Source organism: Eptatretus burgeri, chromosome 6 (genome assembly GCF_056783735.1).
Source record: "Eptatretus burgeri isolate ZD-2024b chromosome 6, Ebu_testis_v1, whole genome shotgun sequence".
Classification (NCBI taxonomy): domain Eukaryota; kingdom Metazoa; phylum Chordata; class Myxini; order Myxiniformes; family Myxinidae; genus Eptatretus; species Eptatretus burgeri.
In genome coordinates, this window is record NC_140966.1 from 77749247 (window position 1) to 77771232 (window position 21986).

Below are 21986 nucleotides of genomic sequence, written 5' to 3' on the forward strand. Positions count from 1 at the left end.
CTGCCATTTCATCCTATCCTGTGCCCTTGGTCATCTTCCATCTGCATGGAAATCCACCAGGGGCGCTTGATAGTAATGGGTCCAAAAATAAATTTTTACAAAATTGAGACATGACAATACCTTTAGAAGCTTACCTGAAAGATGAACTACAAATGGCAAGGACAAGTAGTTCAGAAAATCTTGATGGAAATTCACCTGGTGTGACTACGCTTAAATCAACAATTGTTAACAATACACAATTGAAAGACGGGCAAACACATCCAGTCCGTTTTTATTTTTACAAAACATTACAGAAGCAGCAAAAAAGAAGAAATATATTAAGGCAGCCAGCTGGAAAACTGCCTGATGATTCATTTACCCTTCCAATGATATATTTGCCTATTTTAACTACCCAAACGGGTCATCCCTTAAAATCACCTGCATAATCCAATTTGTTGAAACTATTAAAGAGCCATCTACTTGTAATGTAGCCATGGGGTGGGAGGGTAGTCAAAAGTTATGCGATTTTACCCTACACAATATATATGTCGTCCTTCTTCAAACAGAACTAAGTCCGTGTCATTTGGCATTTGAAACGATCTCACAAGTGGGATTTTGTAACCACTATGCGTAGTTGCACAATTGAACCCTTTCGGACAATAGTTGGTACATGAAAGCCCTGTTCGACAAGAGAAGAGCCTTCACTGTAAAGCTGTGTTCACACGTAGTGACTAGTCCATATAACTTCTCAAGGAATTGGAATCGTCGGAAAGTTTTGGCGTTATAATGAAAATGTAATCAGGCACAAGGTAGAAAACTAGTTGGCATCGTGAGGTGGTTGCTGTCAATAACATGACTGCTGCTGCTGCGAGAATTACAACAAAGCACCCTTGGATAGCGAGTCGTGCCTTCGGATTGCGATTTCTGCCGGACCAAATACTTGATGCCATTGTTCACACACTAATATCCATACGACTAATCCTGTGGTCCCAGACGGATTCACTCGTCTGAAGCTTCAACATGATAACTTCTGTTCACAGAGACGATTCGGCTCTCTGGACTTAGTATTTTAGCCTGAAGTTTAAAAAAAAAAAAAAATTGTGAATACATCTTAAGAAAGAGATGGGCACTCGGTAGAACGCAAACCTCCACCAAGCAATGCCTGATCCACGAGAACATATCGGGCCCAATGCATTTTTGAGATATCGTGCTATATATTCGTTTTTGGACCCATCTCTCAATGGTGAAGAATCACTTAAAAGATTAAATAACTCTCGCATCCAGATCTTCACCAAAATCTAATCAGTTGGTCCTTGTCACACACCCAACCTGTCCACAAAAATTTCATCCGAATCATGCTACAACTTTTTGAGATATCCTGCACACAAACAAACAAACAGACAGACAGACAGAAAACATAACCTCCTTCACCTTCGGTGGCGGAGGATCGTCCAAAAGGTCTTCCGTTTTCAAAAGGTTTCACACACAACAACATGACTTCAGGAAATTCACCAACCAGTTAGAATCATCCGCACCAACGGCCGGAAACTACATTTAAAAAGACTAATCTGTGCTGAGTATGGCTGGTGCAGAACCACTCCCTCCATTCCATGGTTGGTCATAAAAATATTGACAATCCTCTGTTCTTCCACTCTACACAAAAGGTTAAATACAAAGAAAGCCAAACAGAAAACAGGTGTTCGTTATTGAACATAATCATGCGAGCTGTCCATTTGGCTTGTGGCAGGAAAAGGCTTCATTCTTCATTCCGGTGAGGCTTATTCTGTTGTGATTCTCCGGTCATGCTGCATCATTTCTCTTGAGTATTGTTCTCCTACCTCTACTTCATCCAAACAATACTTGGTACTATCATGACTGTGTGCGAATCTGGTAATCTGGAAAAAAAAATGAGGAAAGGTGGAACAAAGGAGATGAAGAGAAGGGTGATCAATTGTTTTGTTCTTAATCAATACCATCGCACGTCCTTTCCCTTCTGTGCACATAATCATTTGTACCCCCATTAACATTAACGAACCCAACCCTCTTACTTGCAGATTACTGTTTTCTCTACCTTATCTCCTCTACTCTTGTTCATTCGTTATTACCCTCCCCATTGCTCTTGGGCCTGTTTGTTGGGTGATCGCTAGACTACCGTTATTCTCAGGTTTTCCGTCTGTCTGTTTGTATGTAATGGACAGCTCTGGAGGTCAGAGGAGTCAACCGATTTTGATGAAACTTGACTGGTAGGTTCATACCAGGATCTAGTTGTATGCTTTTGAGCACCGTTGCTATGGACGCCACTGTTGCTTAACAACGGGACTTTGAAATTTTTGAAAATAAAACAGAAAAAAAAATCGAAAATCAAAAATCGGCTTCCACGCTTTTATGCGCACTTTAATCAACCTCTTTGTCAAAAATTTTCAGCCCGATCCGTCAAAAACTGTATGACTAGTATGCAATTATATAGCGACCACCCATGTCGCTGACTGGCTTGTTTGTTTGTTTGTTTGCTTGTTTGTGTGTTTGCTTGTCTGTCTGTGTTTGTCGGCACAGAACTTTCATGTTTTTCTCCGCAACCACCAGTCGGATTGAGATGAAATTTTCACCATTGGTGTGACTACTCATGTCGGATGTTTTAAATGATAATCATGACGTCATGGGTCATGTGGTGTGGCAGCCATATTGAAAAAACAGGGAAAAAATTGGACCTCCATCTCTGAAACCGCTCCAAGGAAAAAATTTAAACGAGGCACGTGGAAAGCACTCCTCATGGGGAATGAGTGATGTTTTTTTTTAATGGTCATAGGTGCCTTCATTATGACGTCATGATTGCATTCACAGAACGCTACATCCGATCAGTATGAACATTTTTGAGGGTCATCTCGGGATAAATTGGTCCACAGAAAAACAATTGATGTCTTTTTTTTTGTTTTTTCGACAGCCATATTGCTTCTTTTTTTTTGAAACCTTCAGAAATCTTCTCCTGATGGCTGGAGAGATTGAGCGGAATCTTTACACACATCCACCAAGCCTTGGAGACACCAGGGTGTTCACAAATAATTGATAGGAAACATGGTATCGCAGCCATATTGGATTGAAAGAAAATATTTAAAAAAAATTATTTCTCTTGAACCACTTTATCGATCGACATGAAACGTCACAATTATGATCTAGTAGTGATAGGGGAAAATATGCTTTAAATCTCGACCTGATTGGACACATGGTCTGCACGCTAGAGTTATTTGATTTTTTTTTTAATCTGTTTTTTTCTTCTTCTTTGAATGAAGCTAACTTGGCTGCACCTGGATGGGTTTGAAGGTAGAAGAGTAGCAGCTGAAACCCAAATTCTATCCAGGTTCCTCCTGATGACTTCACTTTGTTTTTTTTTTTGCTTGTTTGGTACACAAACACCGCACAAAACAAGTCCTCGTGAGGGTCTGCGATCTCAGTTTGCTCTTTCTTGTATCCAATTGTTGCCCCAATGGAAGTTCATTGCCTTTTTTTACCCTTTGCCACGTTGCTCTTTCATGAGCTTCGATCTTGTAAAGAAAAAAAAATACATTTTATGGATGAAAAGCTGCAAATACTGTAATTTCCTTATGCAGCATATGGCTGCAAAGAGCATCATTTGCTGGCTGTGCAGCTGTGCTGCTGATGCAGTGCCTCACTGTAGATTCGAGCAGAAATTTGTGATTTGTCCATGTTGCTGGCAATGGCTTGCCTATTCTTCATGAAGGACACCACGAGACCTTTAATGTCCACCAACTAATGCTGGCAGACGGTGGTGTTGCCAAATAAAATTTTGCCAAGGCACGGCAGAAGGTCCCACCAAGGTGTGGCGAATGGACCAAAAGGCGCCAATTTTTTGAATTCTTTAAAAAAAAAATTTTAAAAAATAAAAAAAAAAAAAAATCACCCGAGGGCGCTTTTTAAACTGTGCAAACTGCTTCAATATTCGGTATGTCCTTCCTTCCGTACATCCATCAAAAGAAGAACCTTTCTAATACCACCGTTTCATTCGTTTCTAGTTTGTTGTTGTGTTATTGTTTAGTTTACATCATGACAGTAAGGTCACCACACCTGTTGGGGAAGTAACTGTCAGTCCCCCATGGGGATACTTTTCAGCAGTGCAGCCGCTTGACTGTACCGCTTCCTTCAGACACGGGTTCGATTTTTATTTTAAAAACACATAATTTTAGAGTTTTACAAAAATAGAACAAGGTACTTACACGTTAAGGCATGGGTATGCTCTTTAACATTGATCGCTTATCTTAACCTGTTGTTTTTTTTTTCTCCTTCTAGTTCTTGAATAGTTATAAAACTTCAATACAATTAAAATAAGGCCTACTATCGTGTTTGATTTTTTAAATGACTTAATTGATGAGTAGTTTTTAACTATTATTATATTTGAGGGATCTGCTCATAATATTATATTCTGGCAAATACCACCCGTCGCTTCGCTGATGGGAATAATAAAGGGAGGGGGTGAGAAAAAGAGGGGGGAAGAGGGAGAGAGGGTTGGGGTAGATAGAGAGGGGGGTAGAGTGAGGAGGTAGAGGGGAAAAGAGAGAGGAGGGAGGGGGCGAGGAGGGGCGTGGGAGTGCAGAGGGAGGGATAGTAGGGAGGAGTGGGGGAAGTGAAGGCATTGTGAGGTGAGAGAAAGGGAAGGCAGACGTGCGGTGGAGTATCAATTACGATTCATACCATTTCATCAAAATGATTCTGCATAGAATAACAGTGAAGCTGGAAACAAAATAATGTCTGAAATCCATTTTCTACCGGACAAACTAAAAATACTGCCACAGAGACAAAACCGGATGAATGCGTCCAGAGCCAAGCTGTCCAGAAACAAGCACCACCCAGACATGTCCGGAAACAAATTCCCGTCTGGAAATAAACACTGCCTGAACACGTTCGTAGACAATCACCGCCCGGACACATCTAGAGATGAACAGACATAGCCCAGACAGGTACGTAGATAAACACTGCCTGAGGTAGAGAGGTAGAGAGGTAGAGAGGTAGAGAGGTAGAGAGGTAGAGAGGTAGAGAGGTAGAGAGGTAGAGAGAGAGAGAGGTAGAGAGGTAGAGAGGTAGAGAGAGAGAGAGGTAGAGAGGTAGAGAGAGAGAGAGAGAGAGAGAGAGAGAGAGAGAGAGAGAGAGTGAGAGAGTGAGAGAGAGAGAGAGAGAGAGAGAGAGAGAGAGAGAGAGATAGGTGGGGGGATGGGAGTTATCAGAGAGAAAAATGTTATGCTTTAAGAACACACACACACACACACACACACACACACACACACACACACACACACACACACACACACACACAGTGCTTGGCCGATACCGGCACTTTTTATGGGACTCGACAGATTGGAGTCAGTGTGATTACCGATGGCAGTACGTAGTGCATACAACCCAAAAATGTTGAGTAGCTTTCACTGTTATTTGGGGGGAATTTCAACAAACAAATTTTAAAAAAATGTTGCATTTATATGGACGTTTCAAGGAGATGTCCATCAACATTAATCTTTATAAACACCTGCGTGTGATGGGTAGAAAAAGAAATTTGGCTTGGTAATTTAGAAAATACGTTAATATGGCAAACGGCTCAGAAATGAGGTGTCATCAAATATATTTTGCTTTGAAACTCACAAAGAGAAACCATAAAACCTTTGTAAAGCAAATCAGATAACCAAGTGCTTTAGAAACAGTCACAAGGACAAAGAAAAACCTGATAAAACCTCCATAAGATGCGGGATGAAACTTTGCCACCACGGTGCCCATAACAGGCATGGCATGTCCACACACCTGTGGAGAGTCCCTGCAGATCCAAATCTACCCAAATGTACCACGTCCGTGTGCGCTATGTACGTACCGCTACCTTGTAGCAACTGTCGACTGTACATCCTGATCAGGACACGAACTGTCCCGCTATCAACTGAAGAGTGCTCTGAAAGTGGCTTCAGCACTCAAGCAAACACTCCAACGGAGCGCCTGGCTTGGCAAGCGATTACCAATTGTCGATAAACCCATGCACCCGGAAATGCCCAAACAATGTCCAAATTGGACACATGAACACTTTCTTTTCAGGAGTTGGAACTGCTGCCAAGTTAAATTCTGGAGCTTAAATTTTGTAATTTGGCTTAGTTTAAGAGATTCTTGAGGTTATGGCATGTGCAGAAATGAAATAAAGCCACGAATGATGGTGCCTGGGCGTTTATAAGCATTGCAATGTATCCAGTGATTCGTAGGTATCGATAATATCAGTGAAGAGAGTGAAAAAAAAACTATCGTGAAGAAATTGTTGCAGTCTGTTCCGAGGCAAGGCATGGTTGAGCAGGCCAAAACACACATGGCGGCTGCAGACCCCAGTGAGGTAAACCAGGATACGCCTTAAGACCCCATAGCGAGCAGTGACCGAGGATTGTCTGATGAAGGATATAATTAAATACGGTCATTAATTATCTTCAAAAGGGTTGTTTTAATTAACCGAAACACCAATTTTTCACTCTGGCACTTCCTTGGAGTTTCCTTAGTATGCATGCAAAGTTTCAGGCTGCTCGGTTTTATAGTTTTGGAGTTATGGAAGTCACACACACACACACACACACACACACACACACACACACACACACACACACACACACACACACACACACACACACACACACACACACTGATGACTAACGGATCTGAAGGTAGAGTCATGATCGTGACTGCAAAAGTGCGTTTCACCCATTCTTCTTCCCAAACTGTGAAAAGCGTTAAACATTTCGATAATTTCCCTGAACTGCCAATCATGACACACCCCTGTTTGTCAGACACACCCCTGTTCTTCCCCTCTATTATCAGCCTCCCATGTCTAATCATAATGCTTTGTTTTCTGCAAGCAGATGCTAGAAACCCATCATCCAATTATCATGCTGCTTCGAAGATACGATCAGGTTTAGCGGTTACTTTCACCGTGTAACACCATAGTGCCCTACGAGGCACTTTGAAATTAAAGAAGAGTGCTGTGCCTTGATAGACAGCAAAGTAGGCCAATCTTTTTTACGAGGAGCGGCAGACTTTTCTGTGGTGCGGAAGGCAAGCCCAAAGTAGTGCACCTTAGGCGTGGTGTGTTGGCAACAGTGGCAGATGGATTGCCCAATTTAAAACCCATCCCAGGGACGGCACACAAATCGATCACTCTACATGCAGAATACCAGGATAGCACTTTCTAGCCAGGTAAAGATTAAACCCCAGGCAAGACAGCTCAGAAACGAGTATGAATACATTTCTTTATGCAAGGTTTACAGCGAGTCCTAAGATAATGAGCCTCAGGATTCAATGCAGCCATCCTGGCGTACTTTAATAATGACAGATGCAATCCGATTCTAGAAACAGAGCTGCCGACCCACATTTAAATATTTGTATTCCATTGTTCCAAGTGTGGCATGTTTGTTAACCAGTCTCGCATCAGGCAAAGCTAACCCAAACATAAAGCTACTCTTATTGTCACACTCCATTTTTCATGTTGGTTCGTCTCCGTTAGCTTACATCTTGTACATCTTGAGAACAGAACATTGTCGGGCCACCAAACTTGGCGAACATAGTGAGTCCTATTTGCATTAAGGAACAGAACAAATGTGGTTAACCATTTTGAAATTGCCACTCTTTTGTCTAAATTCTGAAAATTATGGTAAAAGACGATTTGAATAACAGATTTTGTGCGAGCAATGGCAGGTTAAAAGTGCCCGGCAAGCAGAACAGAGTCACTGAAAAGGAACACAAAGCGCATGCTCAAAAGGCCTTGTTAGCATTCATACATCATTTCGAAAGTCCCATATTGGTGCTTCGCAGGCAGGACGTTGCATCAATTGGGGCACAGGCGTTTGGATGGGGGGGGGAGGTGGATGTTAAGCTATGGACCCATCCACAATATTTAGATAGTGTATATTAAAGATCCCATGGTGTCTTTTGACAAAGAGTAGGCGAGGTATCTCCAACACCTTAACCAAACTCCAAATTCCTGCCCTAATATGGAAGGGCATCAGTGGCTCAGTCAGGCTTCAGTAATGATGCCACCAGTGGAGTTGATTTCGAAATTAATCCCAATCCCACATTACTCATAAGAGCTCAACAGTCCATAAAGTACATGGTGCAGTTAAAACAGGCTTGCCTCCTTCGATTAATTGGCATATTTATCTGTTCTGTTATACCTAACCACTGTTTCGCTGAGACCACAATGTTTTGACCAACACTTTTACAAGACAACTACTATCCATCCAAAAGGAGTGGCTCTTAACTCATGAGTTTAAGCTCTCAACTTGTGTGATTCAGGTTTAATACTCATGGGTTTAAGCTCTCAACTTGTACGATTCATGTGTAATACTCATGGGTTTAAGGTTTTATGGGTTTAAACTCTTCAGAATGAAGTGACAAAGAAAAAGGCAAAAGGGAAGGAAGAAGGATATATAAAGACGGAAAAGAGAAACGCACCTCCACTCTGCGTGATATATCGAACCCAAGGCAGAGCCTGGTATCCACTTTTCTCGACAATCTTCAGGTAGCGTACCTAGAAAAAGCAACATTGTGCTATTAGTGTAACGATATAATACAGGTGAGAAAGGGATAAATGTAGACAATAAAATTATTTGGGTAACAATTACTGGAACCATACTTGCTTACAACAAAGATATGAAACATGCAGATGAGTTACGATGTCATCAAATGAAAAAGGTTCAGATTTGGAGGAAAGCGAGACCTGAATTCCAGAAACGGTGAAGTAGGGAATGTTGAAGGATATCGAAATTGGAGGGTTCCTGGACATATCCTCGGCCTCCACACTTGGTAGTGACAGCTGTGCACGAAGGATGTGTTCTTTTCCACCCTGTGCAGAAGAACCACTTTTCAAGTACTGCGCAAATCATCGTGCCTTCAGCCATCGCACATGGAAATTGTACTCTGACCACTCAGATTAAGAATGAAATGTTTATTTCTTTCCAATTTCCAGCAGAAAATTATAAGACTGATGGAATGTTTTTTGTTTTTTTTAAATAAACGAGGCAACGCATTTTGCATTGTTATTTTTTGTTGTTGGTTTGTTATTGTGTCAACATGCTTTGCATTTGGCTGAACAACGTTAACTGTGTGTAAATAGGTAAGCACAGAGCAGGGTCATGTGAGGATAAAGTAGCAGAGCATGGATGGAGCATGGTACAGTGGGGATGGAGATGTGTAAAGTGGTGGTGTGGGGATGGAGATGTGCAAAGTGGTGGTGTGGGGATGGAGATGGAGATGTGTAAAGTGGTGGTGTGGGGATGGAGATGTGTAAAGTGGTGGTGTGGGGATGGAGATGTGTAAAGTGGTGGTGTGGGGATGGAGATGTGCAAAGTGGTGGTGTGGGGATTGAGCAGGGTCTGGTGGTGTGGAAATGGAGCAGGGTCTGGTAGTGTGGTGGGGATGGAACAGGGTCTGGTGGCATGGTGGAGATGGAGCAATTAGAGATTAAATACGAGTTCCCTTACAACAAACTGTGGTGCATGAGGATGCCATGAGGCCCATCAAATCCTGCTCTATTATTAGCTTATCTGGAATTGAAATTCCAAATAAGGTATTGCCATCATGCACCATCCTTCCCTCCGTCCGTCCGTCCATCCGTCTCCTATTTTGACTTTTCCGGCCAAACTGCTGGGCCGATCCGGCTGAAATTTGGCAGCAACGTTCCGCGCCTGACTGGTAATGTGGATGACAACGCTCGTTCTGGTCACATGACTTAAAGTTGGTGAAAATGGCTGACAGTAAATTTATTCAAAATTCCTCTTCTCCAGACCCACCAGTAAGAATGGTACCAAATACCAAAAAATATGCCAGGATAGGGATGTTAAATTGCTGAGATCATGCCGATCACGTTACCAAAAGTGTGTCAAAATGGTGGGCTATGTAAATTTTTGGGAAAATCATGCAAATGCCTTCAAAAATCTTCGTCTCCAGACCTACCAGTCAGAATGCTACCAAATTTGGGTTACATTAGGCCAGGGCGCAGACAAGCTACAGGTTCAGTGGTCCTATTTTTATCAACTTATGGTTGCTTGGCCGTGTTCTGTCCTTATAAATGGTGAGCGTCAAGCACGGAAGCAGCACGTATCATTTTTAAAGTCTTTGGTATTTCTCAGCCAGAGTTTGAACCACCAACTTACCAGACTGAGTGGACACTCTAACCATTAATGCCACAAAGTCTGGGTTGAAAGTATACATTTTTAAGGTCGTATTAAGAAAACACAATGGAGGTGAGAAACTGAAAACACTCTTTCATGTCATAGCATACATTTATATCTGAAAACAATGGAGAAAAATATGAATATGAGGTAGGTCTAGGGATGGGGAATTTTCACAAAGATTATATGAAGGCTGAGGCAATGGGACATGTATACATGTGAGGCTGTCAATAATACTCACAGGTAAAGACTTTATATTCCAAACAACAGCATTCTTTTCAGGAAGCCACTTAGCTGAGCCAATGCTCGTCTTGAATCTGGAGAACAAGAGACCAAGTTAATATGGCTCCAATAGGGGCAACCCGGAACTTCTGGGGAGGAGGTGGGATGGGGGGGGGGGGGGGAGGATCTCAAAAAACTTCAGAGTGCATCTCGGAAAACAAAGCTGGATGATCCTTGGAGAAAAAAACTGTTGATTGCAGTGTATGTGATCCTGTGAGAGTAAAGCAAAAGTGTTAATTCACTTTTAAAGGATTAAACACATTCGTGTCGAAGGGTAAAATTTATTATTTTTGCTTAAGTTAACAAAATTGATGAAAAAAAACGAGTTCCACCAGATGTTGACAATGCACCTGTTGTGCAATTTCACAATGAAAATATTCCTAAAAAAATCAATCGATTTGATTGTGCGTTCTAAATGGAACTTGCATTATTTTTTTCCCCCTGGCAAGAAGTAAATTTTTGACTCCCATGAAAATATCAATCTATCTTCAAGGAAATTGTGCATGGCCATTTGAACTGCCAGCAGTTGAAGATTCTTGTGTGAGATCATTTGGAATGCCATAAAGTCTAAATATATTTGATAAAGGAAAAACACCCAACAACCAACAAAAAAAAAAAGGAAAAGGAAAAGGATAAGGGGGAAAAAAAAATGTTGTCACTCCTTTTATTTTACTTCCAATCATCAGCAAGGTCATGGGATCCATCATCGCAGTTGACATAAAATCATTCCTTTTCTCCAACAGTCTCATCTCAGATCATCAATTCAGGTTCAGACCTGGTCACTCTACCTTGGACATACTGCTTCGACTCTCCCAACAACAGATGGAGGTCCTCAATATCAGACATGAGATAAGGGCCATCTCTGTGGACATATCTTGAGCTTTCCATACAGTCTGGCATCCTGCCTTGCTCTCAAAACTGTCTTCCTATGGAATCCAAGGCTACCGAGCCGTTGAAGGTCAAGTTGGCCAACTTAGTAAATTTCTTCAAAAATCTTCTTCTCCAGCCCCACCAGTCAGAATGCTACCATCCATCCATCCATTGTGACCATACTCTGTACAGAGAGTTGGTGCTGCCAAAGCAGTCTCTTTGGGCTGTTGGGCACAATCCTGGACGGGTCGCCACTCCGACACAGGATACTCGAATCGCTCAATCATCCCAACAAGCTGGTACTCATTTTGCCGACCAGGGAAAGATGACAGGCCGAGTCAACCCCACCTGGTATTAATTCAAAATCCGAGCAGGATTTGAACTCAGGACCAATATCTGAAACGAATGTTCCAGTTATGTATCACAGGACATCTTACGTAGTACCATATGTTCGACTAAGCTACAACAATGGTTACCACGTTACCTTGGTGTGTCGGCATCACTGGGAACGGGGATAAGTATTTCAACTGCATTTGCAGTCGATCGTTTTTTGAACTGGCTCTTGACCTACAAAAGATACAGTTCGAGATGGAAGTTAACAAGAGTCGTTTGATCAAAACGATCCACATTACAAGGTTTGTATAATAGTGAGAAAGACAGATTGTAGGAACGATACTTAACTTTTTTCAAACAAAAAAAAAAAAAGATTGTTGAATATTACAATTGTGTTTTATAATAATTCAATTATGTAGTCAAGTTTTATCAACCCTCAAAATAAGCTTCTTTTAGCCACATTTTTGCAAAAATACACAATGATTGCTAAGAGATCTGAGATGAATCCAATGATAATCCCATCAGAATGTTTTTACAAGGGAACAATTGATTAAAAAAAACACAAACCTTAACGTTCAGCAAGACTATGGATGGGAGAGGTGAAGTGAATTACAGCAAGATGATAAAAAAAAATCAAAGCAATATTTTAACATCGATAAACAAACTCATGCTGTTTTTATGGGTTTAAAAATGGATGCATGTGGTTGTAATTGGAGTTGGTGGGTTGAAGGTGTGGTGGAAGGGTGAAGATCTGCTGAACTTTTGTAGAAATACAATCAAATTGTACTTGATTAGCCGAAGGTTTCAAATAGTCTCTCCCCACTTGTAAGGCTAAATCTCTTTATTCTTCTGAGTCTTTGTTTAAAAGACAACTTCTGAGAAAAGCATAACAATAAAGGAAAACCGAAGTGCAGAATGAACAGAAAACACTCAATTGTGAACACGGTAAGTAAAAGGGAAAACGAGAGAACGAGGAAAGTTGCGGGTGGATGAGCGATCAGAAAAGGGTACAGATAGGGAGAGTTGTGGGAAGAGAAAGACCATGCAGCATTGAGATGAGTACGAGTACGAGTACAGTAATTGGGTGAAGCATCAGGATGATGGTAATTGAGGTACAAGTGTATGGAAATAGCATGAAAAATCTGAGTGGTGTGTATTAGGGTTGTTCGATGGTGATCGTGTGTTGTTGCTGTTGTTGTTGTTCGTCTCTCGGCTGCTCCCGTTAGGGGTCACCACAGCAGATCATCCGTTATGATCCGCATACTGATTTGGCATAGGTTTTATGCCGGATGCCCTTCCTGATGCAACCCTGGTCGCCTCTTACGACACAGGGATAAGGATTGGGTTTCGCCATGATTCCGGGCTGCCCTACACCCTCTCATAGCGCGGCCCAGCACAGAGCTCCCGTCCTCAAGCGATCCTCCAACCCAAGCCTCCGAGTATCCGGATTACAGGCGCACGCCACTATGCCCGGTTCGATGGTGATCGTGTGTTTACGCTTAAAATACATACGTATCTCAAAAAATTATGGCCTCAAGGTCCAATTATCACATCTCCTTTGGTTACATCTGTAATGCGATTTTTTTTCGATCGTCCGTTCACCAGGTTGCTCCAGTTAATCCAGTAACCCATTTCTGGTTTCCTTAAGTTCAAGCTTTTCCTCACCTGCACAATGTTATCCCCCATTTTTATTGCTTTTGGAATTTCCTCCTGATGAGCCTGTCCTCGTGTGCTCTTCCCTCGATGTTTTCAAGATCGCAGTACATCACAATCTCATCTCAATTTCCATATTTAAGCAAGTTCTCTATTCTTGCTGAGCCATATATGCTCTCTGTTTAACCACAGCTTTCTCTGTGTACACAGGGATTGCTTGTCATACATAATCCTGTCTGTCTTCTTGCATCCACATCCAGCTTCTTTATGAGCTTCAGCATCTGTTGTTTTTTTTTTTGTTTGTTTGTTTTTTTAAAAGTCTTAACAGAACTATAAAAAACAACTTTGGGGTATAAAGTTTTAAAATAATTTCAAAATGGTTATTTGTTACATTTGTGCTCGGTCTTGATGCCACTACACAGCAAAGTGAGGTGAGGAAAAACAATGAACACTGATCATTTGTAGATGAAAATGAATAAATTATGAGATGATGATTAAATAGTACATAGAGTGATAAATAGATCAAGTACAACCTTAATCATGATTTCAACACGGCTGTGAGAATACTTCTCCACCACCGATTCGATCCAGATCAATGGCTTCACCTGGGAGGGAGACAGTAAATATTAAGTTAATTATGCGGTGCATTACATAAAGTGAAACAGACATATACGTGTTAGGTTGATAATTTTGTTGTATGTTCTGGAATCTCATGAATCAGCTCATTGAAGGTGTTTACAGATGTTGAGGGGGGGTTTAAGGAGTTTGTGTGCTGAAATCCATGGTGAACGCGAATCATTTTGGATTTGGTCCACGTCATCATGGCAAAGTTATAGCGGTGCTTCAAATACTTCAACATTGCCAGGACATCTGCTTTCACACCCTCATCACGTTGAAACTTCACCTTACTCAGATGTTCCTCGAGTGGACTGCAGGGATGGAAATCGCACAGTGACATATCTGGGCTATATTAAGGGTGCATTAGAAGCACTTCCTATCCAAAGTGCCTTCTCATAAAACAGGAAGTCTTTTGGAACAACTTATTTCTTAATTTATGGCATTTCAGGTGCAAATTAAAGATAGTTTCCACTGTCGCCACAATGACACACTGTTCTGCTGCAATATCACGCAATTATGCGACAATTGCCCCCAAAACAACTGAATATCATAAGTACAGTTTGCACGAGTCATGTCAGCTCTTAGTTTCAGATGAGCACATTTATCAATAATTAATTATCAATTGATACCAATTATTAAGCTTTTTACATCACTTAAACACATCACTGAACCGTACGGTTTAACCTCTTGTAAATTCAGGTTATTTTAGGATTTCAGTTCACCACAAACTTCATCAGACAACACTTATGATGCACTGTTCACAGTAATAGGGGAAATACCCAGAATTATTGGTGCAGTTGTAACATCATTTAATCAAGGAATCAACGTGTTGCCAACCACCACCCACAAACTATCAGCAATCTGTCATTGCTTTATGATTATCACAAAAACAAAACTCATGTCAAGCTTGATCCACACTCAGAAACAGCCTAAAATCTAAACAATCAAAAACACCTCGAAAACAAAGCATGTTGTAACGAGAGAGTTCATATAACTCCTTACCCAAATGCAGTCTTGAGATAAATATAATAACAATAATAATAAAAAATATTCATAATATAACGAGGAAAAATATATTACAACGACATAGCCAGGGTCTGCGAGCAGCAAATTTCATTGGGCGTGATGATGTAAAAATACTATAATATTTTGTCCAAGTCCTGCTCAACGGAAGGGGTTTTAAAGTGCCAAAAAGGTGATTTTGCTCTGCAGTGTTTCAGTACATCATTAAAATTGAAATAAAAACAATATTTTAAAGGTTGCAGAAAAAAAAAAAATTCCGGACGTTTTTCCACCATTGATGCAGCATCTTTTACACCACTTTATTTAACACATCCCATTAGTTATTCATGCCTGTTGTTTGTGTCCTTTATGACGTCCATAAAAACAGTAAGTTTCCTGTTTGGTATGATTTTCAATTTTGATTGACTGCCAGACAGGTAGACAGAGTAAAAAAAAATTATCTCACGCCTGTCTTTGCGTCGAGACAAATTCAGATCCAATGTACTGCTAAACTGCAGGCTCATTTTCTGATCCATGTTTTGATTTGTGTTAAAAAACAAACATTCAATTGAAATTAAGTTATTCCTCAATCATAAACTAACGTTTGTGGACAAACAGACAGAAGTAAACCAATTGCCTCACCCCACTTTTTGTTTCATGTGCGTGGGGTAAAAATGGTCTTGAACGTGTTACCAACCAAGTAATGTGGTGCATGCAATATCGAATATGATACGTAAGTGAATAGTGAGTATGATATGTAAATCGCACACATACAGGAAATGCTCACATGGGTCTGCAAGCGGTAAGTCAATAACTCAAACTCCCCATCTGGTGGGATGAAGGAAATGGTTCTGTCGTTGTCAAAGCGAGAGAGTCGGACACACTGATGGAACTTCACATCTTCCAGGTCCACAGACGGTGATTTAGAACCTATAGGCAATAAGAAAAATAGGAACTTTGGATTGTCAAGTCAAATGGAAATAACTGCTTACATCTCTAACATTGGAAGTTCATGCTCCTGGATGTAACAACAATAATTACCATGCCTTCCATGCCATGAGGCAGATAGAGCTGATGAAGCAGTTTCATTTGGCTAAGTAGTATGATCCTGGATGGGTCACCACTCTGATGCAGGATACTCGAATGGCTTAGTACCCCAATAAGCTGGTCAACCCAACTGGTGTTATTTCAATGGCACGACAGGGGCTCAAACTCAAGACCCTAAGATCTCAAGCCAACACCAGGCTAATGTTCCTGGATATGGTGCACCTTGTCTCACTCGACATCATAACGGCAGCTATGAGTTAGGTTGGACTCCATAATGGATCAGACCCAGAGTCGATGCTTAAATTCCAAGCATTCTTCCAACTGAGATATCCTGTCACCAAAATATTCCATTCTCATAAACATTTTGACTGTTCCTTAGTATGGGAGCTTTAATTGTATCGAAAAATGGTAACAACTTCCTCCCATTAGGAGTGCACTAGCAGAATACCAGCCTGAAGGGCAATCTTGTTTCAAGCGTGCAACACGTTTTTCTGACACATCCCTTTATTTGGGCAGTGTATAGGCAACAGACTGCTGCCTCGATTGCTCCCCAAAATAAAAATAAAAAACTCAGGTTACATATATGAAGCAAAAACATGAGTACTGCTTCTGTGCATATGTAATACATTGTGGTTAAATAGCTCGGATAATTCCAATTGCAAACCTCCCCCCCCCTTCTCCCCCAAAACGAAGAAAATTCCAAGATGGGCAAAAAAACCCCAAAAATTTCTTCATAACTTGATGGAAACAAACAAAACACACAGGCACAACTTCAGGGTGCTCTCATTAATCCCAGGAAGTTTCAGCTTTCTATGTCAAATCCTCTTAGAGGAGTAGATGAAACATACAACGTACATATGTACAACATACTTTCCCTCCAATATATAGAGATTTACCAATAAGCTTTTTTTGAATTTTTTTTTCCGAAAAAGGAATATCTGCCGTGAAAGAGGTTAATTGGCCATGACATTTGCTATCAGGTGGTGTGTGTGTGTGTGTGTGTGTGTGTGTGTGTGTGTGTGTGTGTGTGTGTGTGTGTGTGTGTGTGTGTGTGTGTGTGTGTGTGTGTGTGTGTGTGTGTGTGTGTGTGTGTGTGTGTGTGTGTGTGTGTGTGTGTGTGTGTGTGTTTTTGAAGACAATCCATTGTTGAAACCCTCACGCCCTGTGAGATGAAAAAGAATCTTGTCATTGAGGCCAAGCCGCAGTTCTGGCATTCCAGAGAGATGCACACGCAACTTTATGGCCCCCAAGATCTCACTCCTCAGCACTGCACCACTCTGACTCACCTGTCAATAGAATACATGAGAGTTCTGGTCAACCATTGGGGAGCATAAGAAGAAACCTGATCATTTGATCCGTCATTGAGCTTGGCTAATGACCGCCATCACATTTCCTGACAGTAAACAAACGGAAGGTTGAGGTGCGTAGATTTCTTACCATAATATTAACAGACTCGACCACGTCCATAAAAACCTCGTTTTTACGGTACTTTATCCCTTCTGAGCGCCACGAGACGGCATTGGTTACTGTTGCAGGTGGTCGTGGTGCCACTTCGAGACAACGCCCTTCCTGAGTGATGTACCTGAAAATTACGTACTTTGTGACCATACTTGACAATTCCGCACCTGATAATATGACATCTGATTTTACAAGACCTTCCCAAGTACTTTTCAATGGTAGCATTCAGGGAAAGTAAAATGGCAATCGAAGGATACACATGTTGAACCCAGACTATGTATGCATTGCTGCAGTCAAACACAACCATTGAGAATCTGAAAAAGAAACTGAATACTCTCCAGAAAGAAAACATGTTAATCCCATCCCATTATTCTCTCAAGCAGAGGATTTTTTTTTTGGGGGGGGGAGGGGAATACAGCACAGTGTTGAACCTTCTTTTTTTTTAATATAGTGTCAGGTCAGGTCAGGTCAGATATGGGAGCATGCGTCGCAGCAACGCGTGGCTGCGTCCACATTTCGCCGGTACTCCAGGGGCCTCCGTCTGGCTAACCCCCAGGCAGATACTCGGCCCATCCCCATCTCCTCGAGATGCCCATCAACCTGCTGCAACCAAGAGGCACGTGGTCGGCCCATTGGCCTCCTAAACCCATGAGGCTCCCTCGCTGAAAGAATCTGGTCAGCAAGTATGCAAAACCACAAATATTGTGTGGGATCTTCAATATACATAACCTAACTGCAAACAGGTCAGCTGGCTTTAGGTCCTCATTCAGGACAGTCCGCTCTAAGATGCAGCAACTTGAAGTGGACAACAATTTTCGTTGGATTGACTTATACAGGAGAAGAAATCCATAAAGATACAGATTTGAAGTGCGTGTCCTATCAAAAAGCTGTCCTGCTGTCCCTCAGCCCCCCCCCAAAAAAACAACCTTCCGTGGAGGTCTACCATTCGAGAACTAGCCCGACTCAGCTCTGCTTATTTTCCAACGTTTGGTGAAATTGGATGGCAAATATTAAATGGATTTCATCTTTCTCTCAAACAAAGTCCGTTCTTTCGCACTCTTCTCTCCAGGGCTTCAAACAGGCAGTGCACCACAACCTCAGGTCATCCTGACCCATTATCTCTATTACGCCCAGAAAAATTTCCAAACCCAACGGTCGTACTTTCTGACCCCCATTAATCTTTCGCAACCCAACCCTCTTATTTTCCGATTTCAGTCTCAGTCTCTCTTTCTCATTTATTATTTTGCTAGTTGTGCCCAGTTTTTGCCCCCACTACCCCACTCTTCCATGCATCTCACTCTTGTCGAGAAAAGAAAGAAGCAAAACCACAAATATGTCAGTTAGCTTAGTGTTGACAAATAAAATAACACTATCGAATTGTATCCATGATATTTCAAAGACCGTTCAATATTTAGCTTTCATATTGCAGACGTCTATTCCTCTGCGTTCCTCATTGGCTGAATTATGTTGCCGTAGCAACCGTCTCAGTAACTCGTCTTGTGTACGCGATGTTAAAAAAAAAAATTTCATCAAAGTAGTGTTAATATGAATATAAATTTTTAGTTTAAAGTGTGCACAGCGCACTCTTGTAGAACTTTGCTGTCTGTAGTTTGTGGGAATCCAAAGTCCATGAGCTCGTCGAGGAGTTCATAGATGATGACGAAGTTGTCTCTCACACTCTCTTCTTCAAGCTCCTTGAAGTACTCACAGAACACCTGCAAGCAGATTGGGTGTTTCAACTTCTCGACGTCCTTTTGCAAGTTACCCTAACCACACAGCTTCCCCTCTGAAGTCTTCAAATCTCTGCAATAATCACTCTTTTGCGACAACAATACTGTACTCACACAGAGTGTTGCGCTAACCCACCCATTGCTTGTCTTAAAACTTTCATGAACCAATAAAAACTATTTCCCATAAGTACGAGTACAGTAATATAGTACCACTTTGCTGATCATGCTCTCTGTAATAATCAATGAAGATCTCCCTGTTATAATAATCAAAAATAATCAGCACAGCATGCATCGCAATTATCCCCTCATTCTTGCGCGGTCGGCCGAGGAAGTTTTTTGGCCCAGGTCTTTCAACAAACTATCTGGCCAGGCCTGACGTTTTTGAATGGAGGCAACAGAAATATGGGAATTTGTTCAGGGTTCCGGTGACAACTCGCTTGCCCTTTGCGAGAGGTACCGTGGAATATTTAACATCCACCAAGTAATGCCAGGAAGCAGGACACGCCGGCTAACGTCCAGCCGGTGGACGGTGCACCTTGTGATGAAACATCCTGCGTTTGTGAAAACGAAACACCAATTCAACAGTTTATCATCGGGGTCGGGAATGAAACCCAGACTAGGCTGCTCAAACGCCAGCACACCACCTTGATCAGACTCGCATATAATGATCGTATGCATTTCTGTCGTGCGGCAATGAACATCTCCAGCTTTACATTTTGCAGACCATTGCCATATGCATATATCAACTGCCTTTCCTCAAAGTCATTATTGACTGAAACTCTGTCTGCTCCCACTTTTTTAACACAGATTCTCCTGTTGCTCTCATTTAACCTCAAAAGCCAGTCGCCGAATGGGCATCCTATGCCGTACACAATCTTTCCTAAGCACACCTGAACTATCCACCAACAAGGCTTTCATTCGAACCTTGATTGAATACTGCTCTCACCTCTGGGCTCCCCTTCCTCACACATGACACTCAGCTTCATCCATCCATCCATCCATTGGAACCATACTCTGTGCAGAGCATTGGTACTGCCAAAGCAATCTCCTTGGATATTGGGGACAATCCTGAACAGGTCGATTGCTCAGCTTGATGTCGTGGAAACTAAGGTCTTCAAGGTTATTGGAATCTCCCATGATGAAGCTGAATCGATAAGCCGATCACTTCGCATTCGTAGACAGGTCAGTGGTCTTTCTGTCTTGTACTGCTTCCTTTCTGGCCTTGTACCCTCTGCCCTTTTCATACTTTGTTCCCCCCACTCTACCCCCTAGGTTTCTGAAAGGTGCACCAAGTCCCAAAATCCAGGATCACTGCTCACCTCCACTCATTTGTTCTTCTTTTTTCCTGCCTGTGGAACCACTTACCACATTCCCTTAAATCTCCTTCTTCCCAACAAGTATTCAAGACAGCTGTTCACCACCATCTCAGATCATCCCCCATCCAAAACCATGATCTTCTCTACCCCCATTAACAACCACCCCAAACCCACCTCCTTCCAAATTCCCAATGTTTCCTTCCTAAGAGTTTGCTACTGTATCCATCTTGTCCACCCCATGCATCATCCACGACACCCTCATTCATCCCTACACCCCATTGTTTGTCCAAGTCTCCTTCTATGTTGTCCTTCAACTCTGCTGTTGGTGTCATCCCCCCCCCCCCACTTCTCCTCTCGTCACAGAATTGCATTACATGTTCAGGATATAGCAAAGTGGCCCTGCAAGGAAAGCTGTTCCTCTCTTTGGGAGTTAAACAGTTTGCTTGTAGCTCATTTTATAGCCTGTGAAGCTTGGCCAAAAGTAATACCTGCCAGGAACGGACACAGTGGGTTATGCCTTTCCTCGAAAGCTGTTCATCAAATTCCATTGTAACTACCTGAGAGGAAAAGACAATCTTTCCAGCACCATCTTATCAATGGAGCACATACTTGTTGAGAATCCTTCAAGCTCCAGCATTCATCGCAGCATGGCAGTTTTTTAAAACTACAATTTCTCAGCTTTCACACCCATCTGAGACGCCTCACAATACTCACCTCGATAACCTTGTAGAGAAAAGCAAACACCAGGGCTGCATTTGCATTCTTCCGGGTTGCAGCAACCACTGATGAGAAATGCAAGTGTCAAAGATCAAAAACTGGTGTGAGATTATTGCAAGAAAAAGAAAAGGAAGTAGAATAGGCATTACTCCAGAACTACAATTCTGTAAAGCAGAATTAATACTGTAGTTTGCTTAATGGTTCATTTGTAGTTAAAAAGCACTTTGTCGTTACGCCTTTGAGCTCATTCGATAAGTATGTACAGAACTAGAAGGGCACTTGGTAGAGCACATATCTCCGTCGCATCGTGCCTGATCCACGAGAACATATCAGGCCTAATTCATTTTCTTTTAAAATATCATGCTATATATCATTTTTGGCCCTATCTCTAAATGGCGAAGAATCACTTAAAAAATTCTAGTTGTTAGAATCCAGATCTTCACCAAAATCTAACCAAAAAAAGCTCGCCATTGTCAGACATCCAACCTGCCCACGAAATTTCATCCAGATCCATGCACAACTTTTTGAGATATCCTGCACACAGACGAACAGACAGACAGGGAGGGGTGAAAACATAACCTCCACCTTCGGTGACGGAGGTAATAAGATACTACCTATACTACCTATACGGCCGAGTCACCTTGGAACTTCATTGGAGTTTTGGAGGGGTTTGCATATATATATATATATATATATATATATATATATATATATATATATATATATATATATATATATATATATATGACACATTTCCGATATTCAAAGCCATCTTTCTCCAAATTGTT

General features: G+C 41.6%; 1 protein-coding gene across 2 annotated transcripts in view; it reads right to left on the minus strand.

Annotated features, from left to right (window-relative positions):
• Positions 1-253: 253 nt before the first annotated feature.
• The window catches only part of LOC147025124 (AP-1 complex subunit mu-2-like), a 31530-nt gene continuing 9797 nt past the window's right edge, over positions 254-21986 (minus strand). For both annotated transcript variants that reach the window (XM_085885772.1, XM_085885773.1), the window contains exons 3-13: positions 21196-21263; positions 19020-19150; positions 17415-17559; positions 17137-17263; positions 15718-15860; positions 13844-13915; positions 11809-11891; positions 10414-10489; positions 8720-8845; positions 8455-8530; positions 254-1874 (exon numbers count right to left, since the gene is read on the minus strand). In XM_085885772.1, coding sequence (XP_085741898.1) covers positions 1849-1874; positions 8455-8530; positions 8720-8845; positions 10414-10489; positions 11809-11891; positions 13844-13915; positions 15718-15860; positions 17137-17263; positions 17415-17559; positions 19020-19150; positions 21196-21263 — 1073 coding nt within the window. In that variant the 3' untranslated portion in view covers positions 254-1848. The remainder of the gene's footprint in view (positions 1875-8454; positions 8531-8719; positions 8846-10413; positions 10490-11808; positions 11892-13843; positions 13916-15717; positions 15861-17136; positions 17264-17414; positions 17560-19019; positions 19151-21195; positions 21264-21986) is intronic.